Source organism: Danio rerio, chromosome 9, assembly GCF_049306965.1.
Source record: "Danio rerio strain Tuebingen ecotype United States chromosome 9, GRCz12tu, whole genome shotgun sequence".
NCBI classification, from domain to species: Eukaryota; Metazoa; Chordata; class Actinopteri; order Cypriniformes; family Danionidae; genus Danio; species Danio rerio.
This window is the reverse complement of record NC_133184.1, coordinates 42,797,704-42,819,207: the sequence shown is the minus strand read 5'-3', so window position 1 is coordinate 42,819,207 and position 21,504 is coordinate 42,797,704. Positions and strand designations below refer to the sequence as shown.

The 21,504-nt window shown below is 36.9% G+C and overlaps 4 protein-coding genes and 1 non-coding gene across 8 annotated transcripts in view; 4 read left to right on the top strand and 1 right to left on the bottom strand.

Moving 5' to 3' along the window:
- The first annotated feature begins 28 nt into the window (after positions 1–28).
- asnsd1 (asparagine synthetase domain containing 1) lies at positions 29–6,993 on the top strand. Its single transcript, NM_200095.2, has 6 exons — positions 29–200; positions 323–376; positions 1,802–1,877; positions 2,000–3,459; positions 3,549–3,730; positions 6,549–6,993. Exons 4-6 carry the CDS (start codon positions 2,053–2,055, stop codon positions 6,793–6,795), a joined length of 1,836 nt encoding a protein of 611 aa, NP_956389.2. The 5' UTR covers positions 29–200; positions 323–376; positions 1,802–1,877; positions 2,000–2,052; the 3' UTR covers positions 6,796–6,993.
- asdurf (ASNSD1 upstream open reading frame) lies at positions 48–2,357 on the top strand. The gene is made up of 4 exons (NM_001353562.1): positions 48–200; positions 323–376; positions 1,802–1,877; positions 2,000–2,357. Exons 1-4 carry the CDS (start codon positions 123–125, stop codon positions 2,038–2,040), a joined length of 249 nt encoding a protein of 82 aa, NP_001340491.1. The 5' UTR covers positions 48–122; the 3' UTR covers positions 2,041–2,357.
- On the bottom strand, positions 6,915–10,004 carry zgc:136439. Its single transcript, NM_001040372.1, has 8 exons — positions 9,705–10,004; positions 9,487–9,576; positions 7,830–7,909; positions 7,641–7,756; positions 7,460–7,557; positions 7,300–7,368; positions 7,166–7,224; positions 6,915–7,081 (listed from the first exon to the last, which is right to left on the bottom strand). The coding sequence occupies exons 1-8, from the start codon at positions 9,894–9,896 to the stop codon at positions 6,961–6,963; spliced, it is 825 nt and encodes a 274-aa protein (NP_001035462.1). The 5' UTR covers positions 9,897–10,004; the 3' UTR covers positions 6,915–6,960.
- Positions 10,005–10,311: 307 nt separating this feature from the next.
- ankar (ankyrin and armadillo repeat containing) overlaps positions 10,312–21,504 on the top strand; it is a 33,911-nt gene continuing 22,718 nt past the window's right edge. For 2 of the 4 annotated variants that reach the window (XM_073911751.1, XM_073911750.1), the window contains exons 1-4: positions 12,023–12,747; positions 14,370–14,807; positions 17,786–17,949; positions 21,313–21,493. In XM_073911751.1, the coding sequence (XP_073767852.1) occupies positions 17,927–17,949; positions 21,313–21,493 (204 nt within the window). In that variant the 5' untranslated portion in view covers positions 12,023–12,747; positions 14,370–14,807; positions 17,786–17,926. Of the gene's footprint in view, positions 12,748–14,369; positions 14,808–17,785; positions 17,950–18,654; positions 18,771–21,312; positions 21,494–21,504 lie in introns of all 4 variants that reach the window. The other 2 variants (XM_068223336.2, NM_001040046.2) reach the window with 2 other exon arrangements.
- Positions 17,161–17,276, top strand: LOC137496521 (U5 spliceosomal RNA). The gene has a single exon (XR_011016933.1). It is a non-coding gene; the product is annotated as a U5 spliceosomal RNA (small nuclear RNA).

The following is a 21,504-nucleotide window of genomic DNA, read 5'->3' as shown; positions in this document are numbered from 1 at the left end:
GTTAGGATTACGTGACGCACTTTTAAAGCGTCGTTGGCGCATACGTCATTCTTGTGCGACGAACGAGTTACTTGCTCGTGGAGATGTTTCCCTAAAAATGATCTGAAGCGTATTAATAAACAATGTCCTCCAAGAACATACAGCGAACTGAGCCTGGGGCCTCAGAAGAGCGCGCACAAAAAGAGGAGCTGAACCAAAAGGTTGTCTATCATATATGTTTTTTGTAATTTATAGTATACAGTTGACACCAGTAAAACGCGTTAAGCATGTTTAGTAATTTCTGTTTTTTGATGATCCTAAAAACATAACTATTCATTCGCAGATAAAAGAGCAAAAGATTGTTGTGGACGAGTTAAGTAACTTGAAGAAAAACAGGGTATGTAACGTCATATCGTCTTGTCACTTTCTATATATTATCAAGAGTCATTCTGCATTTGGTGTAGCAGATGCTTTCACTTAATTATAGATGTAACAAAGTCAAACCACATCGCTATAGAAGGCAATATATACTAAAATGTTTTCTAGTGTAGCATACAATATAATATATGAACTTATGCTCCACTATACTAATTCGCAATAGATTATAAGTAGACTGTCAGGTGGGGTTGGTGTAAATTGACATGTACTTGCAAAGTTTCTTAGTCAGTGAAATGTTGAAAGCAGCAGTATCAGCAGATATTAAGCAGACAGTCTACTAATACCCAAATGAGAAGTAACTGGCATTTAGTTGCAGTACAACTTTAGTCAGAAAAATGTGCAACAGGGACCATCAAAATAAAGTCTTACCATGATATTAATTACATTCACATTTAAAAATATCAACTAAGAAGTTCCTTCGATGTTTAGAGATATTTTTCCAGTTAAATTTATGAAAGATAAAACGTAATTGTGAAACAGTTTATTTGACATCAATTAAAAGCAAAGTAGAATTTAAGCTTGACAAAATTATCAACTTATAAAGTACCTTAAATGTATCATCTGTTGCCATTTTCTAACCCATGGGGATTCAAATTGGATAATTCCTTTGAACTATTGAATTTATTATTTTAAGATAATTTACCTCAAAGTCAGTGTTCTTCTTATGGCAGACTTGTAAATGAAGCAAATAGGACTGAGTTTCATTTCTGGCCCATTTTTGTGGAGATTTTCTAGAGTACTTCTATAGCCAGTCCATGTGTATAGTGAAGTATCTTATAGTTATGCGTAGGTTTTTAAAATAGCTCTTATGTGCAGAGTTGTGTTTGTATTTATGATTAATTTATGTAGCACCGTTGTCCTGGGAGACTGCACATTTAGTTTCTCTGTATGTTCACACTAGGCATGGGCCGGTATAAATTTCTGACGGTATGATAACCTTGTATAAAAATACCACGGTATCACAGTATTGTGAAAGTGATTACTGCTCTCTCTTTTTTAAAATGTATGGGTAAAATAGAACAAACATTTATAATTTCCCCACTGAACACAAATTATTTATTTTAAGGAACATAATATTTTGGAACAGTAAACATGTCAGGCTAAATAGTTAAAATAAATCTTTGACTTCTGCTCTATTCGTTAGTTTGAAAAACGTAGATTTCTATACAACACATAAAAATATATAAAAAAACTTTTACATATAACTTGGGAACGGTATAACAGAACAATTTACTGGGATTAAAACCTTGAATTTTCCAAACCGCGGTAAACCTTGAAACCGGTTACCGTCCCATGCCGAGATCACACATGTAGTGGAATGACAATAAAGCTCAACTTGACTTGATATCATCACATTCCAGTAATACTAAGATTATATTCACAGAGAGTGTACACCCAGCAACCCAACAGCAATATATTCTTTCTGGCAGACAAAGGAGAAACCCTTAGCTCTTGTAAACGTAAGTGTTTCTGTTATACTTGAGTTGTTTCTGCTTTTTTGATAGATGATACATAAATACAATACTAATGCCACCATTTTGAGTGTGTTCTTCTAACATTGTCATAATATTCTGTTATACAGAGGACCTGGATAACATGCGGAAAGAATATCAAGATATATAGTGAAGTGATATCATGTGTGGGATCTGCTGTGTGGTCAGTTTGACCACACCACATGATCCACTGGAGGAGAATGTGCTTCAAAATCTCAAACACAGAGGACCCAATTGTAGCAAAGACATTACAAAAGAAATCTCAAACTGCAGTGTCCTATTCTCTGCACATGTACTTCATATGAGGGGTTGCCTGACCCCTCAACCTCTTCAAGATGACACTGGGAATATGCTTCTCTGGAATGGAGAGGTGTTTGGTGGTCTGAAATTAGAGCAGGAAGAAAATGACACCAAAGTTCTTCTTCATCAACTGTCAATGGCCACCAGTGCCTCAGATATTGTATGTTTGTTATCACAACTCGAAGGACCGTGGGCCTTTATCTATTACCAAAAGTCTGAGCGCTGCATCTGGTTCGGGAGGGACTTTTTCGGGAGAAGAAGTCTGCTTTGGAAATTCAATCCTGAAAGAGCTTTTTTCACACTCGTATCAGTTGCTTCCCAGCCAGCAGATGATAGTCAATCCCAATGGCAGGAGGTACCACCTGGTGGAGTTTACAGGTTTGACCTAACAGACACTTCACTAGATGGTACATTTATTTTTGAACTTTATCCATGGATTTTCCACAGTGACGACAAGCCAATTGAAAGCCCGGAATTGAAATGTGAAGGTCTTCCCAAATGTGTTTCTTTAAACACAAATAGTTCTGGACTTTACCTGACCTCCCCTGTTTGTCCGATGAACACATCCATTTCATCACTTACAACTGAACAAAATCATAACGCCTCTCAAACCTCTGTTGAAAATCTGAAAGCATTCTTAACAAACACTGACAAGAAAGCAGTGGTTAGTGCACTGATTGATGTTCTAAGCGAGGCCGTTCGTAAGAGAGTGCAGTACTTACATGCTCGGGATGCACTGGAGGTTTCCTTAAATCAAACAAAAGCTGACATCGCCATTCTTTTCTCTGGAGGAATTGATTCAATGATACTAGCTGCCCTTACTGATAGGCACGTTCCTGCAGACAAGCCCATTGACTTGCTCAATGTTGCTTTCAAAATGCAAGAAGCAAAGATGCCTCCCAAGTCCATGAAGAAAGGTAAAAATAAGAAGACTGACTGTGATGATGCTGATAAAACGCAATTGGATCAGCAGAAGTTTAATCCGTTTAATGTGCCTGACCGAATAACAGGAAGAGCAGGTCTGCAAGAACTTAAAAATCTCAGTCCAAAGCGCCAGTGGAACTTTATCGAAATTAACGTAACTCAAGAGGAGCTGGTGGAAATGCGACAGAAACGCATCTGTCATTTGGTGCACCCTTTGGACACTGTTCTGGATGACAGCCTTGGATGTGCTATTTGGTTTGCTGCCAGAGGAATTGGTGTCATAAATGAGGCTGTTGATGAAGAACTTTATATTTCAGAAGCAAAGGTAACATTAATACTCTGTTTGTATTCAGTTATGTCTGTGTGCAAGGACTAGGTCACATTGTATAAAATGTTATCTTCCTGTTTTCACAGGTGGTTCTGACTGGCATCGGGGCAGACGAACAGCTGGCGGGTTACTCCAGACACAGGGTGCGATATAAACACTCGGGACTTGAAGGACTAATCAGAGAGCTGGCTATGGAACTGGGACGAATATCCTCAAGAAATCTTGGAAGAGATGACCGAATCATTGGGGATCATGGAAAAGAGGCCAGGCAAGTATTACACTTCAACAGTTCAAACAACATACAAGAGTATATTCACACAAGAAAAGTTTATTATTAATTCACTTGTTTGTTCAGGACCAAACCCATTGCCGATTTCTTTTAAATTTGTTGTAGTGTTGTTAAAAGTATTGAGTTCGGTACTGACATTTGAAAAACTTTAATTTCCCGCTAACATTCAAGTGTAGTTGAGTACATTTTTAAACACTGCTGATTGGCCATTATGTTCACATGCTTAACAGAAGTAACTGTGATTGGCTGTGAAGTTCATCAATTCACCATTCTTCACCAAGTGCAAACACAGACGCACGGACACTGGGGCAGTTCGAAGCCATGTAGATCAGTCGGTCCATAAGCAGATCGCTCGTATGTCATCTGATAGACAGATCAGCTAATCTACGCAGCTTTGAAATGCTCTAGTTTCCGTGTGTCTGTGTTTGCACTTGATGAAGAATGGTGAATTGATGAACGTCACAGCCAATCAGTCATTTCTGTTGACTATTTGAACACAATGGCCAATCAGCGGTGTTTAAAAATGTGCTCAAATGCACTCAAATGTTAGCGGGAAATTGAAGTTTTTAAAATGTCAGTATCGATTGTTACTGAACTCGATACTTTTAACAACCCTAATTTGTAGGGATGCTTCAATCGATCGCCTGAAGATTGGTATCAGTCGATTCGACACATTCAGTCGACACATTTCATGACTTAAGTACTCACCAAACCAATCGCAGGCGTTTATGAGTTTACAAGCAAAGGAAGATGCATGTGTCCTCCCGTATATTATACATAGCCTACAGCAGCCACAGCACAGGTAAATGATGCATGAGGAGGTAAGCGATCGATGCGCTTGCGTCACAACAGCTAAAATATATACAGATGCGGTGCGAACTGTTTATACAGTTTATTGGGGCGACTAGCGCGAGTGATGCTCTCTTTGCCCCAAGTGTAGCCATTGTATTTCCAGTATTTTAGCTGCCATGACACGAGGGGAGCGATTGCCCCTATCTAGGGTCTTATCCAACCTTATGCCCTTTCCTGGAAGCTCTGCGAGTCTCCCCCAAATTCATTTGGTCCCCAAATATTTGTTTTAATACCTGGAAATCATGGCAACAAGAGTAAACGAGAAAGAGAACGGATCGTAAGAGGCACAGTGATGTTCTAGGCATTACATTACTTAGGTTAAATAAATTGAGCAGTGAGATATTGCAAGTGCAAATCTCTCCCTCTTTCTCATTGAGTGATCTGTTGTCAATAGTTGGAGATGAGCTAAATGCATGCATTAAGGCCTTTTTACATATAACAACTGAAAGTTCTGTGTTTTTGGCAATATTGCAAGTTCACTAAAAGCTGACTGGAATTATTACATAAATAAAACTTTAAAAATGAACATGAATATTTAATAATATAACTTGTAATACACTCATTGATATAAAGAGTAGGCCCATTTCTAATTTTCTTATTTCTATTATGCACTCCAAACTTTTACTTGATTTAGACATTTTGAATTATTTTTTCATCATTTGCAATGTTTCCAAATTGCATTGCATACTTAATGGATTATAAAGCTTGAAGCACTAGAATCGGTACTCGGTATCGGCCGATCACCTTGACAAGGAATCGGTACTCTGTATCGGCTGCCAAAATCCTGATCGGAGCATCCCTACAAATTTTTTGCATTTTTGCTTTTACACTGCCCTTTTTGCAAGTGAAGCAGAAATTGTAAACATAACCCCACATATGTAGAGCCATTTATTAGACAGAAATGGTTGCGCTCCTGTAGTGTTGTTTCTGCCATGCAGAATCAACTTCACTGTTCGAACAAAAACACCACTGACAAACTCTTGCTGTAGCTCTGAGGGACCATTTACATATCGCATCTTTTGCTCACACAAGTTCTTTATTCCAAATGTAGATGTGTGCACACATTTAAGTTATTGCTTAATGCTGCGTTCACACCAGACACAGATGAAGTGTCAATCATGAGGGATTTACATGTTAAGTAAATGCAAAGATGTGAATAGACATCCTGCGGCACGACACTATTTTCGCACGAATCGCTCCAGTTGAAAAATCTGAACTTCTGGGCACGTTTGCACTGCATTAAACATTCAGGAGCTTGCTGTTGTAGGGGTGTGATTATGACGTAGCACCTGTAATTGGTATCCCGAGGGAAAATCCTCCTGCCAACACCGGACAACAGTTCATCAAACTGGACTCAGCTCAGTCCGAAGCACCGCTGAAAGCCTCCATCATACAGGTATAGTTTCTGGAGAGGTTGACGAACTCGCAGAGCTGGGTGCACCTCTGAAAGGATCTAGTGGACTCAGACATGGCGCTGAAGGAACATACATTGTTTTTCAGCCTTCATAAAGCACATAAACACAGCTATTCTCTCTAAAATCTACGCTAGCCATTTAGTTCAATGTTTACGCATTTATTTATGCTCAAGATTTATCATCTGATGGGAACACAGCATAACCATTGACTAGTTACCTTGAACAAATGCAGAGACTTTTTCGTTCATCAAAAATGAAACATGTAACAGAGCTAGAGCATGATGATGGTTCCTTAGCAATGGCAGATGGCACAGGTTCAGAATCAAACTATTGGTGCGCACCAGAGTATGATTGCTGTATTTATACCTGCCCACAAACTCCACGTCAAAGGTGGAACAAACTTGAGTTTAATTCAGACAAACCAAACAAGGCAGGTGTAAATACACTCCAAGATTAAATAACTAATTCAACCAGAAATGAAATGCAATTATACTGGAAATAATTCCTCTGTATATTTCTTTATAACTCAGATTCCCTTACTTGGATGAAGATGTAGTCAGTTTCCTTAACGGACTGCCTGTGTCGGAGAAGGCTGACTTGTCTCTACCTAGAGGAGTTGGAGAAAAACTACTACTGAGGTTGGCAGCTGTTGAGTTGGGATTGGGACTCTCTGCTCTCTTGCCTAAGAGAGCCATGCAGTTCGGCTCCAGAATCGCCAAGTTAGAGGACAACCATGAAAAGGCTTCAGATAAGTGCAAAAGGCTTGTCACCACATAATTTAATATTCTGACAGTAGTCTTTTCTTGATTTTGTTTTTAACATACAATTTAAATCATTGATTTAGGGTAATGGGATTGAGTTCAAAACCCATTTGTGGAAATGATTCACTCAACAAAGACAAAAAATGATGTTTTATTCAGATTGTTTCACTCTCATTATGTACTACATTAAATAAACAGCTGAATTTTGAAGTTGGTCCTTGAAGTATTTGTCACATTCAACATACGATGCCAAATTTCCCACATCAAATCGACCAGATATCCTGTGCACATACACAGGCTTCCTAAAAATAAAACCAGGTGTGATTAATGTTATTGCCTGTGAGCATACACAATGGCTTATTGTTTATGATTTGCCTTTCGGTAACCTTAATATCAGCCATGACAGAAAGGTCCCTGGTGCATCCCGCTCTTCAATAGGGTTGTTCTGTATGGGGAAATGTTGCATTAAAAAAGTAACATTTTAAAGTAATTATAGATATTGACTCTAGATCAACTGTACCTTCTTCTCATTGAGAAAAACTTCCAAAAGAGGAAGTGAGGTCTTTGAAAACAAGTAAAAGCATGGACACTGAAACAAGAAAAACACATCGAGGATATGAACCCTAGGAAAGCCAAACAGTACTGAAATGCCTTTATCATACAAGCAAAAGAAAACGCACAGCATCACGTGAATTTGTTTCACTTAAGAGAGGTTTTTCTTTCAGACACTGTACTTTAAGGTCCTCGTCCAACTCTAGAATCCCGTATTTGGATGTTTCTGAAAGTTGATATTCAATAATTGAATTAAATGACCATGTGTTTAGCAAAGCTGAAAGCGTACTGTTCTGTTTTTATGCTCACCCTCATCTTTGCATCGGTATGCCAGCACTAAATTGCTCTCTTTGTCTTTAGATTGGACTTCAAAGAATCTCTCTGTAAATGTCCTGAGGCTGAAGTCCTCCTTGAATAAAGTATCTCTGCAAAATGAACAAAATATTTTTCTTTTAAAGCCATTTCAAACTATGTCCTGGAGTGTTGTGACAGTCATACCCTCCGATAACTAGTAAGTCGTCATCCACAGCACACAACTTGATTGTCAACTGGAGACAGGCAACGGCACCATGTCTGTCCTGCCGAGACATAGAAAAGGAGTTTTAAAATAATCAAATTCAACATTAACAAATCACTCCAATACATGATGTCTACCTTATTTTAGACACATGCAGATATTCAATAAATCAATATATAATTGATAATGAACATGCACAATATTGATATCATGGGCATTTTAAAATACCGTGAATTATTATTTAAACTTTTAGAACATCTTTGAAAAATGGTCAGGTTATTGAATTGGAAGTGGCATTACGGTATCAATTGCTTGAATACAATTCATTTTCAAACACTAACATTTCCATGTTAATCTGGATTGCGATTTTGAATGTTCTGTCACTATTTATAGGACATTTGATCATTAACTCTGTACAGTAAGGCTCCATTTGTTAACATCTGTTAATTTAAAGGTGCCATATACTGCATTGGTTCAATAGGTTAAATCGTTCTAAGATTTCTACATAGTAGGTATATGGTTTAGGTAAGTTCAAACAATTCCCAGAATCAGTTCTATATGCTTATTTATCACTCCATAAAATACCCCTACAATCAGAAGGAAACACTGGCTTATCAAACACAGCTTGAGGATGCATATTAATGATCATAGAGCAACATATCGGTCTATGCTTCGGCTGGGGATCTCAGGTCAGGTCCGCATGATGTAAAATCTGACCTAAAGTATGTGAAAATGATGAAGCTGTGGCCTGTGAGTCACGCAACAGTCTGCTTTGTGTTCTAAATGGCCTTTTATCCACTAGGGTGTTACACTTATGGAATTTACATGAGAACAAGGAAACCATGACGTCTGAGGCTTACAGTATGGCCATATCCATATACTGTTCTCTTATTTTTCAACTATGCCTAGGTAGACCCTGAATTTCTTTATAGTAATGTAATTACAACTACAAAAAACATGTATTAATGTTAGATTGTTAATTTCTTAGTATACATAACACACCGTAAAGTCATAATGCTTTAATTAAATGGGGTTAAAAAATAATTGTAATCATTTTTAATAATTTAAAGAAATCATAAATATATTATTTACAGTGCTGTATTCAATACTATACTCTTCTAAACATAATATATATATATATATATATATATATATTGGTTTATTAACATAAATATCAAATTGAAAATCTTACTTGCACAATAGTCGTAAATATGTCCAAACTAAAGAGACAATTTAAATACAAATACAGTGGTGACTGCAAACTGGGTCCTGGAGGCCCAGTGCCCTGCATAGTTTAGTACCAACTTCACTGGCCCTCCAGGACCGAGTTTGGGCATTAAATTCATAAATGTCATAAAATTCATTTTTAAATGAACTTGAACATAACTATAGCTAGCTATTTCTCACTGTTGATTTTAATGCATTCACTAACATTTATTATTGAGACTTGATTGTTATCTATTGCACGTTATCATCTATTTTACTTATAAAGTAATAAGGTATTTTTTTGTTATTCCTTTTAAAGTTACCTTTTTTTGCAGTTTGGTCAATATCGTGTCAATATCATCATGATACATGATTCATGATTAAAACTTCAGCAAGTTATCACAACAAAACATGATACTGGCAGAAGCCTACCTTATTTCTTCTTGTACCATCGTTTATTATTTTAACATTGGGAAATTCTTGAGCCCACTGCTGGAACGCTTCATGGTGAAGATCATTTGTCTGTTTAATAGACGATACAGTTTATGATTTTGTGCACAATAATCATAATCATAAGTCAAAAAGTATGACTAAAAGCTAAATATTGTTAGATTTTTAAAAACAGAACAGAACAGTTATTGTGGACTCACAACCACATAAACAGTGTCCACACATCCTGTTTTGGTCAGTGCCTGAAGCCAGTGTGAGATCAGTGCACATGAACCGACGGGAAGCAGAGGTTTGGCAATGCCTTTCAAATGCTTGAATTTCCCCGTCGTGTCGATCTCAATATCCCGCTGCAGTCTCGTGCCATAACCTGCTGCCAGAATAACAGCTTTCATTGTCAGCTGAAAATGAATTTACAACAGCTTTGATCAGCTTGTGATTTTAAATAAGTTTGCGGAAATCGGAAAGGAGCACACTTTTGTAAGGACCGTACTCTGAGCACTGGGCAAAGGGTGCTGCTTTTTTCTGTGTCTAGCAGCAGGCTCAGACTCGGGCATGCGCATTAGCTGCCACTACGTTTGCGCTCCACATCCGCGAAACCGACTTAGCTCATGAATATTAATTACGTTAGGATGTGTTGCGTATACTAGGGGGCGTCATCTACTGTCATAAAAGGCTTGAAAGGGACTTTCGCACCTGTTTCACACACAAATTCTGTCCGTGCAAATAAATAAATAAATGTAAAAAATATATATTATTTTTAACGTAACGTTACTTCATTCATTTTATACCATATTGTTCTTTACATTATTTTATATCCTCTAAACGCGAATTTTGCCACTGTTTTTGGAACGCACTAGTTTATAAATACCCTAAGAACTAACAATACTGATACTAACATCTAAAAAACTTAATTTTAATATCATGCGACCTTTGTCTAATTTATATGTAAATTTAAATAGGCATTTATGTACATACAATTTAAATTGTAAATTGCACAATAGTCGTAAATATGTCCAAAGACATACAATTTAAATGTTCTTAATTTAATATTGTACAATAAAATTATTGATCTAACTATTGGTTGATAATTATTGTAAGGCTCTTAAAGGTATTAAAAATAATTTAAAATGCAACAATAAACAACTTTAAAAAGGCTCAACTCTTATTATTTATAAAATAATAAATTGTAATTTTTTCACTCTCATATAAAAGTTTTTCAAGCATTCATAGACGCTATTTCTGTTAAGCTATGTTCCTTACTTTGCTACAACTACAACAGTGCTGGAAATATTCCTCAGAGATTTTAATTCATATTGACGTGATGGCATCACCCAAAGGTGCTCTGTTGGATTAAGTTCTGGTGACTGTGGAGGCCATTTGAGTACAGTGAACTCATTGTCAAGTTTAAGAAACCAGTCTGAGATGATTCGGCCGCTATGATATGGCGCGTAATCCTGGTGAAAGTAGCCATCAAAAGATGGATACACTGTGGTCATAGAGGACATTGCCAGCAACAATACTCGGGTAGGCTGTGGCGTTGACAATGCTCAGTTGGTGCTACTGGGCACAAAATGCACCAAGAAAATATCCTCCACACCATTACACTACCACCACCAGCCTGAACCATTGATACAAGGCAGGAATAATCCATGCTTTCATGTTGTTGATGCCGAATTCTGACCCTCCTTTCCGAATGTCGCAGCAAAAATCGAGACTCATCAGACCAGGCAATATTTTTCCAGTCTTCTATTATCCGACTTTGGTGAGCCTGTGCGAATTGTAGCTTCAGTTTCCTGTTCTTAAGCTGACACGAATGGCACCCAGTGTGGCCTTCTGCTGCTGTAGCCCATCCGTCTCAAGGTTTGAAGTGTTGTGTGTTCAGAGATGCTCTTCTGCATACCTCGGTTGTAACGAGTGGTTATTTGAGTTACTGTTGCCTTTCTATCAGCTCGAACCAGTCTGGCCATTCTCCGCTGATATCTGGCATCAACAAGACATTTGTGCCTATACAGAACTTACACTCACTGGATATTTTCTCCTTTTCAGACAATTCTTTATAAACCCTAAAGATGGTTGTGCATGAAAATCCCAGCAGATCAGCAGTTTCTGAAATACTCTGACCAGCCCGTCTGGCACCAACAACTATGCCATGTTCAAAGTGACTTAAATCACCATTCTTCCCACTTCTGATGCATTTGAACTACAACAGATAGTCTTGACCATGTCTAAATGCTGCCATGTGAATGGCCGATTAGAAATTTGCGTTAACGAGGAGTTGGACACGTGTACCTTATAAAGTGTCCAGTGAGTTTATATTATAGATCAGTGGTTTACCGTAACTAGAGTTTAATAACTCTGTGATTTTAATTAACACTTTGTATTTTTACGGTGAGTTTGTAGCATTTTCATTACAGTTGCAGTAATGCTCTATTTTTTACAGTAATGTTCATAAATGTGCAAACTTCAATCGTGCATAACAATGAAAAGGACTTTGATCCAACAGCACCATCTATTGGTTGATTCGAGGAATTACAGACCCGTCGCTGAGTGCGCGTCACTGATTACTAACAGCAACGCTCTTCAAAATGACACATTTCATCGGACAACTCGGAGAAACTTGTATCGAAAGTAAAACAACTACATTTATTTAACCTTTCTCATCCCTTATATCTGAATAAACGCGTGAGGTTTTGATGGAGAGCAGCGAGAGCGCCGTTCGGGCCGCGTTGACCGCTCAATCTTTCCTTCAGAAATATGACCGCAGGGAACTTCAAGAACTGCTCAGCCTGACCTCCTGTAACTGGCTACTCTGCGCCGAAGAGCATAAGCTACCAATAGAGACACCCCCAGGCATCAGCAAACAACTGAAGAACATCTTACATCCCAACATAATCATTCTGGCTCCCTCTGGCTCGTGTTTGCCGCTGGATTATACAGTGGTCCACCAGATAGTGAGGGAACTTACAGTGGGGATTTATGGGTTTAACCAAGTTCCTGGGGTCAGTTTACTACCCAACTATGACCAGAGCTCCACCTGCTTGTTGCCGCCGGCGTATTATGATACCAAGGTCGGTCAGATTTTAATAAGCATAGATTATACAATGAAGGCTCTCTGGCACGGGTGTCACATCCCTAGGGAGAGACGCATCCGCTTCTGTGAGCTTTGGAGATCCAGCATGGCCGTGGATTCAGATGGTGCTCCTCAAACACAGAAAGATGTGCTTGCAGAGTTTCTCAGTGCAGGTGAGATATACGAATTCTATATATTTTAGTCTATTATACCCAAACAAAAGGCTGGTTTACACAATCACTTTGTGGTGGCACAACATGAAAAAACTATAAGTTAACATATTGGTTTTTACAAATTTTAGTGGATTGAACATAAAACGATTAAGTTGCCCTCCAAGAATTGTGTTGTTTCTGTTTAATTTAAATAAGCAGTTTGAACAAACAGCAAACGTCATTTTTGAGCAACATAGTATTGTCAGTTTTTTAGGCTATTAGGGATATTATTATAACAGATAACAGCCTAAAACCACAAAGGACATTTTCAAGACATAAAATACAGTAAAGTTTTCTAAAATAAAATTACATGGGTTACATGAAAACATTTCATTTTTTTTTTATTAAAATAGCTTACTTACAACCAAAACAAGAATTACTAAGACTATATAGGTGTAAAAACAATGATAAATGATAGAAGTATATCAGCCTGCAGCCCTAGTAAAGTGAAGGAGACACTATAGTGTCACTGAGCGTCGTCTTTCAGATGAGATATTAAAGATGAGATATTAAACCGAGGTCCTGACTTTCTGTGGTCATTAAAAATCCCATGGCACTTCCCGTAAAGTGTAGGGGTGTAACTCCTGTGTACAAATTCCCTCCATCAGACCTTGCCCATTATGGCCTCCCAATGATCCCTATCCACTGAACATCACTGTCTCTCCACTTCACCAATAGCTTGTGTGTGGTGAGTGTACTGACACTGTTGTCCAGTGGCTACTGTTGCGTCATCCAAATGGATGCTGCACGCTGGTGGTGGTGTGGAGAGACCCCCATCATGATTGTAAAGTGCTTTGGGTGTATGGCCATAAACAATAAATGTGCTATATAAATAAAGATTACAATTACGATCACGATTACAATAAAATTATATATGTTTGACCAAATAGGTTTTATTTAATTATTTAATATATATGATAATATATAATATGTTAATATTAATTTAAATAAAAAAAATCATTAATTATAGTTTCTCAGTACAGGTGAGATACAAAGTGTTTAAAACTATAGACAAAGATGTTTACTAAAACTAAAAACTTTAAAATAAAAAATAAAAAATAAATTGGAAAATATTTTGACTGTATAAGTTGAGGCAATATTTCTAATTTTCTTAATATTTGTAAATACTTTCATGAATAACAAAACATTAAACAAATTAATTTATACAAAAAGGTCAAATATCCAAAGCCCAAAAACATAAAATAAAATGTAAAAAATCTAGAAAATCCAAAATATATTTGTAGGATTTAGGGTTATATAAAACTAAAACTATTTAATAATAATAAAAAAATTAAATAAAAAACACAATAACTGAAATAAAATTAACTGTTCAAAATGTTTTTAATAAACGACATTAAGTAACATTTGTAATTTTTAAATTTCATATTTTTTCTAATTAAACTGCGACAAAAGTTCTGCAGTTATAAATAAAAATAAAATGATGCACAATTCCATGTTAGATTCTGTATAATTTCCATTAATAAAATTAATAAATCATTAACTTAATTATTGCATGTCTTTGATCATTATAAACTGAAATATTATCGCAGTGACATTAAAATAACACTGATTTGTATCACCAGGTTTAAAAGACATCTCAGATGAACCATGTTATCAGGACATTTATAAGGAGAACACTGATGCAGACCCAACCTATGAACCCGAAAGCACAGAAGAGGAGAATCTCTTCTCTCAATACTCAGAAAGCATCCTGATCAAGCTGAGTGCATTCCTGACCTCTGCCCGCCAGCACCAAAATCTCTTCATGTTCGAGGGGTCTTATTGCCTGTCCAATGCTGTCCGACTCACAGAAGACAATATTGATCTGGCCACATACCAGAGGCTGCAGAAAAGGCTGTCAGAGCACATTATTTTGGTTAAAAACAACCTTGAGAAGAATGCTGAAGTCTGCAGGGAGCTTGCTTATCTCAAACTCATCTCGTTCCTTGTGCCACTGCTCATTTCTTTGAGGAAAAAGATGTTGATTCCAAATCTGTCAAAATTGCTCTCACCTATGTCAGGTTTGTGTTGTCTTTTTTATATTTAATCAAAAATATATACATTAATTAATTAGTTAATTATTTATTTATTTGTTTGTTTGTTTGTTTGTTTGTTTGTTTGTTTGTTTATTTTTTTTATTTATTTGTTTGTTTGTTTGTTTGTTTGTTTGTTTGTTTGGCAGGGACAGTGTACATTAATTAACATTTCTGCAAATGCACCAGAGTTAGCCAGAAGGCTATTTTTTATCTGTTGTCCCTGAACAACCTAAAAAAAACAATACAAGAATTATCCAATCAATCAAACATAGTTAAGAAGTACTAAAATATACATAGTTTTGTAGATCTTAATAAAAAATTTATATATACAAATTAAACTAAAACACCAACATTTTGTAATAGAGATAAAAATAGTTGAAACGCATTTAAACAACAAATCATTAAGATGGTAATGGAAACATGCTAGGTTCATTCTAATAGGAATGATGACACGTCTGATGCTCTGTAAACCAGATTTTTAGATGTTTTTTGAATATATTAAAGGCGGTTATATCTCTGATGCTGCCAGGGAAAGAATTCCACTCCTGTGCAGCTGTAAGTGAAATGGCACCCTGACCAAAGACACTTCCGGAGTGGGACAATACAGTATCCTTGGGCTGCCCCTCGTGTTGCTCTTTGTGTGGTGTTCCTGATGTTTACAAACTGACTGAGGGGTGGGGGTGACAGATTTTTATACATCAGATAAATGTTTGAATACTTAATAACATTTTCCCAGCTTAACAATTTATGTTTTTGTAAAATGTTACAATGACAATCTCTTAGAGGCTTTCTATTCAGTAGTTTAGTTGTCTGTTTGTAAAGTGACTCTATGGGTTTTAGTGTTGTTTTGTTTGCCTGTGACCAGATTGTTAGACAGTAGGTTATATGTGAAAAAAAATCATTGAATTTATGAATATTTTTGCTGCCTGCAGTGATAAATATTACCTTATGAACCAGAAATTATATATATTAAATTTTACACGGTTACAAACCCATTTAAACTGTCATTTAAATGTTAATTTTGAGTCAATTTGGACCGCAAGATATTTAAATTCAAATACAATTAGTATTTTGTCCCCATCCACGTAGATGTCTGTTAGATTATTTGCTATGTTTGCTTTAGAAAAGTACATTGCAACTGTTTTGTTTACATTCAGTTTTAAACTGGTTTAACCATTCTGAGACATGAGTCATAGCTTGTTAAAGTTATAGTTTCCCAGTATTGGGTTGCAGCTGGAAGGGCATCCCCTGCCTAAAACAAATGCTAAAAATAGTTGGCGGTTCAATCCACTGGGGTGACCCTTGATAAATAAGGGACTAAGCTGAAGGAAAATTATTTATATATTGATATAGCAAAGAGAAGCCCAAACTGTTTCCTATGAAGGGCCAAAAACCAAACTTAATTGAGGGGGGTGGGCTGAAGGTATACCAACCTCATTCACTTATTTTTCTTTAACTTAGTCCCCTATTTATCAGTGGTCGCCACAGTGGAATGAACCACTAACTTTTCCAGCATATGTTTTACTCCGCAGTGGGTGCCCTTCACAGCCACAACCCAGTACTGGGAAACACCCATACACTCTGACATTCACACACACACCCATACACTACGGCCAGTTTGGTTAATCTAATTCACCTATACCAAATGTAAGAGAAACCAGAGCACCCAGAGGAAAACCATGTAAACACAGGGAGAACATGCAAACTCCACACAGAAATGCCAACTGACCCAGCCGGGGCTTGAACCAGCAGCCTTCTTGCTATAAGGGGACAGTGAAAACCACTGAGCCACTGTGTCGCCTCTATAACAAACTCCATTACATTAAAGTTGCTATGGGTATGTTCAAAGAAAAACAATCCCATATATAGCAGAATAGAGTTACAGTAGTCAAGCAGCACCTGTTTTTGCCTTGATTTACTTATCGATGTCCTCTGCAGTATCAGCTATCCATCGAGTAACCGTATTTATATTATTAAAAATCTGATTAATTTACAACATTTATTTGAAACATTTAATTTCAGTCTGCTTTTTTTGAAAGAAGTGCCGATCTGCGTTCTATCTCAGATGGGATGGTGGGCCAAATCAAAGGTTACCATGGGCCCTAGTTTGGGTATCTCTAATGTAGCAGAATGAAAAACAGTGCATTATTATTTCAAAACAAATGTAATTACAATTTTTCTCTGCCAATTTTCTTTTTACAAGCACAATAATCAGGATTTTTTGTGACTCAAAATGAGGCGGAGGTGGTTTATGCTACCTGAAACAAACACATTCTGCATTGTTCGTGTAATCTTATTATGTAAAGCATTATCGTTTTTAAAAAGACTAACATTAAGTACACTCATGTTTCTCTTCATATCGAATAAGTCTTTCGCCTTTTACTAAAGATTTCCATGGAGAGGAACACCTTGAGTATTTACTAATTTTTTGATGTCCTGGTTCAATGTAGGATTTTAAAAAGGCTAACATTAAAAGTAATTAAATACAGGACTAGTGCTTGAGCATCAGTTGTTCTCTGTCAGTAGCTATGACAGGTGATTTTTTTTTAGCCTGATATTTTTGTCTTATTTCTTTCAACAGGTGGAAGTGGAATTTATTTTTTATGGCCACCTCATAATTCTCTAGGAAGTTAAATCTCTGCAAATATTTAAACTGTATTATATAAAACAAATAATGCTATTAATAGTAGTAATAGTTTTAAGCAGTTTGGATTGGATATGATGTAGTCACATATACATCAATTTCCATATTACATAACGTTAAATGTTTGTTCATGGTCTATGGTGGAGATTGTGGGAGAAAGTTTCCTATGTGAAAGTATGTGTAAGGAAGATCATACATTTTTTTATATTTAGAATTAGTTTTTTTATCTCCACAAAATCTGTCTATAATGGCCTTGTGTTGTCTTTTGCCATCACTGCTATGCTTGATAAACACGAGTTTTCTTTTTTGCTATTTTCAGATGACAAGCTGAAAACAGAACGAGAGGTTCCTCCACACCTTCTTGGACCTGAATTTGCCTGCAAGCACTTCCCACACAAGCAGAATCAGTATTTTAACCTTCATGGAGGGATAGAATTTGATTTGGGGACACCTTCTCTTGATGATGCCACTGAGGAAACGAAGGTGACCCAGCACGCACCTTGATGTGTAAACGAAATCAAAAAACATGTCGAAAATGCTAATCGTTTTAAAGTCATCTAAGGTTGGTCTCTAAAATCGATAACAGGACTATACTGAAATAGATTTTTGATGCCAATGCTAAATGTCAATTTGATTTTTATTTTGACATCAAGGTAGTTTACATGAATTGTAGGTACACAACATTTTTTTATTAAAAATTATTATTAAAAATTATTATTTCCGTGGTCAAAAGGGCATCAATGAGTGGAAGTCAAATGAACGTCAAGGATTTGATATTAAATCATTTTGCATGTTTATTGACTTGTTTTTTTATGTTGTTTTGAGCGCTGGGGAGTTTAAAACTACACTCAGAGCACACAAACCTTATACCCATATGTGAATTCTACACAGATAATATTAAAAGTATTATATACAAAGTATAATCTACAAATGTAAACTACTTTGGCAGTAAACAATACAATCTGATTTGTAACATAAGTAAAAACAAACTTTAATTTTACTTTAACTTTATTTTACTTTAACTCTTACTTAATTTGAATGAGCAATGTGAATTAAGTTGAAATAATCAAAATGGAGGAACTCCGAACTGTTAGATTTAATAGCCAGTTAATAAATAATGACATTAGATCATTTATATTTATGCCACTGAGATGATATTAAATTCAGAGTTTTTTCTTTTCTGTTTAGGTGGCTTTCAAAACTCTACAGGCTCAGGCAGCCAATTACCTCTATGAATTGCTTCGTCAAGACTCTACATACAAAACCCATTTTCCTATACCACTCAGTGAGATTGAAGGGAAAAGGTCTGTGCTATTTACGTATTATATATTTGTGTATTCACACCGATGATCTAAAACAGGGGTCACCAACCCTGTTCCTGAGCTACCTTCCTGCAGATTTTAGTTGCAACCCTGACCAAACACACCTGTTTGTAATTATCAAGTGCTGCCTTAGGTACTATTAATTGGTTCAGGTGTGTTTGATCAGGGTTGGGACTGAATTCTGCAGGAAGGCAGCTCTCCAGGAACAGGGTTGGTTTTCCCTGATCTAAAACATGATGACCACATATGTATTATGGCAGAGGTGCCCAGAGTCAGTCCTGGAGGGTTGGTGTTCTCCAAAGTTTAGCTCCAACCCCAATCAGACACACCTGGGCTAGCTAATCAAGCTCTTACTAAGCATTCTAGAATAGTCCTTGCAGGTGTGTTGAGGCAAGTGGGAGCTAAAACCTGCTGGACACCTGCCCTCCAGAACTGAATTTAGACATCCCTGTCTTATGGTATCTGACACTAATGCTGCATCCCGATTTGCATACCATCCGTCCTAAATAGTATTCGAAAATTGAATTAGTTTGTCCTAAACTGTAGTATGTTGAAAAGTGCTAAAAGTTCCTGTGCAGTTTACGTTACCTTATGGAGTCGTGCAGGTACTCGGTAACCTTTAAGGCAAGCTCATCGCATCAGAAACGACTCTAGCTTATGACTTCTGCTTCGTGGACATTTCACATTGTATGCATCACCGTCGCATTTGTACACATGATTAAAATGAATGCTTTTTGTCTCCCAAATTCATATAATAAAGAGAACTATAAAATGATGTCATTAACCGGTTAACTGTAAACGTTTCTGTTCAGAACGATTAAAGTTGATCTTGTTTTCGTTTTTTGTTTCTCTTCCAGCAAAATGTCATTCGTTTCCGTTTTTCGTTTCTGTTCCTTGAACCGGTTCAGAGTCCTGGGTTTCCGGATGGTTTACTATTTCCGGTAAACATTCGTAGTGTAGAACCATCTGTACTCTAACCTCTAATATTACCCACCATACATTGCGCGTTGGACTTTAATTTAATAAGAACTACAAACGTGGGTAAAACGTGTAAACAAAATACAAACATGGCATCGCAAGACCAATTGTCAAGTAGACAGGCTTCGGTAAAGTTGTTTGAATGACTATTAATTTCTAGCTAACTGGAAAAAAATTTATTTTTATAATCTGTGTTATATTTCATCTGCAACAACAATATGAACTTATATCAAGATATGTTTGGTTTGGAAATTAACTTCTGAATAGATAATTCTCCAAAGACCTAAAGAAATTTCTCTGCATGAAAGATCCGCGAATGGCAGATTAATCTGCTGCTGAATTTACAGCCAGGTAGGTAATTACATATGAAAGAAATGTGGATGATGTGTTAAGAGATGATTGACAGGGGACTTAACTAAGCTACATAACAGTCTGTTAATGAGGAAGAAGTATGTCTCAAGGCTAGCATACTCTTATGTTACTTTTTTTATACTTTATGAGAATTGGGATGTACCATAAGACAATGGTCTCAAATTCAAATCCTGGAGGGCCACAGTTCTGCAGAGTTTAGCTCAAGCCAGCTCCAACTCCTACTTGCTTAATAGTTTCTAGTGATCTGGAACATCTTAATTAGTTGGATCAAGCGTGTTTGATTAGAGTTGGTGCAAAACTGTGCAGAGCTCTGGACCTCCAGGAATCAAGTTTGAGATATTGAGGCATTAAAAACAGATCCTTCAAGTTTCTATCCCCTGAAACCTATGTTGATCTCCTGAACACAATTAGGATATTTTTAATGAAATCTGAGAGCTCTCTTATCCTTTTATTAGCCCAAACTTTTTGTGAAATTGTAATTTAAGAGTTCACACTTAGCTGATGATTGATAGTAAAGCTAGTTTGGCGTGCTGTCCCGGGAGAGAGCCCTGAGCTTATAAGATCCTCGAGCCCTGGGCTCCCTCCCGTTGCAAGGCGAGAGGGGAGTTTGAGCTCAGGTAGATCTCGATGACTCCCCTTCTTGCTTGTTGTAGCTAAGTGTCAGATATGTAAGCTGAAAGGTGTACTCAGGGTTTAGCTAATGTTTTTTTTTTTTTTTTTTGATTAACTGTTTAGAGTGCTTGTTTTTGAACTGTGGGAGGAAACGGAGGACCCGGGGAAAACCCACGAGGAGAACGAGCAAACTCTGCACAGAAATGCCGTCTGGTTTGGAAATAAATTAAACCAGGGGCATTCCTGCTGTGAGGCAACAGCGCTAATCGCTGGCCACCGTGACGCCCGTTTGAAAGGAGGGAAAGTAAGGGTGGGTGGGGGGGTTTCTTCAAGACGAAGATATTGAGATGAGAAAAGCCTGGTTATTTATAGTGAGTTAAGGATCGTCTGTAAGGATAATCAGTCATTAGCTAAAGTTGGAACAGCTGTGAACATTCATAAGCTCGTGATCCTCTCTAAATTGAAATGAAATAATAAAATTTAGTTTTGGCTTATAATTTTGTTTTCAATTGTATAAAAATCAGAACGATGCATTTTATGACATACAATTTGTGTTTTGCAGCTATAATGTCATCTCCATTGAGCTAGAGTCATTTTATCCTCAACATAACCTGGTTCAGTGGTGGGGGGCTTTAAGCTCTTCCATTAAAACCCTCAAAGAGAAGAGACTGCCTTTAACAGATATTGAGCTACACGAGCAGTTCAAGAAAACATTTGGCTACACAAAAGCTATGAAGTGCAAGGTGAGAAATGA

What these genes read in the sequence shown, in the direction of transcription:
- asdurf (NM_001353562.1), top strand. Translation starts at nt 123, where the DNA reads ATGTCCTCCAAGAACATACAGCGAACTGAGCCTGGGGCCTCAGAAGAG. An exon ending in GTAACTTGAAGAAAAACAGG is followed by an intron (nt 377 to 1,801) that starts GTATGTAACGTC and finishes TTATATTCACAG; the next exon opens with AGAGTGTACACCCAGCAACC. An exon ending in AACCCTTAGCTCTTGTAAAC is followed by an intron (nt 1,878 to 1,999) that starts GTAAGTGTTTCT and finishes TCTGTTATACAG; the next exon opens with AGGACCTGGATAACATGCGG.
- asnsd1 (NM_200095.2), top strand. Translation starts at nt 2,053, where the DNA reads ATGTGTGGGATCTGCTGTGTGGTCAGTTTGACCACACCACATGATCCA. An exon ending in TTTATATTTCAGAAGCAAAG is followed by an intron (nt 3,460 to 3,548) that starts GTAACATTAATA and finishes CTGTTTTCACAG; the next exon opens with GTGGTTCTGACTGGCATCGG. An exon ending in GATCATGGAAAAGAGGCCAG is followed by an intron (nt 3,731 to 6,548) that starts GCAAGTATTACA and finishes TTTATAACTCAG; the next exon opens with ATTCCCTTACTTGGATGAAG.
- zgc:136439 (NM_001040372.1), bottom strand. Translation starts at nt 9,896, where the DNA reads ATGAAAGCTGTTATTCTGGCAGCAGGTTATGGCACGAGACTGCAGCGG. An exon ending in GACTTACTAGTTATCGGAGG is followed by an intron (nt 7,757 to 7,829) that starts GTATGACTGTCA and finishes TTCATTTTGCAG; the next exon opens with AGATACTTTATTCAAGGAGG. An exon ending in ATACCGATGCAAAGATGAGG is followed by an intron (nt 7,558 to 7,640) that starts GTGAGCATAAAA and finishes ATCAACTTTCAG; the next exon opens with AAACATCCAAATACGGGATT.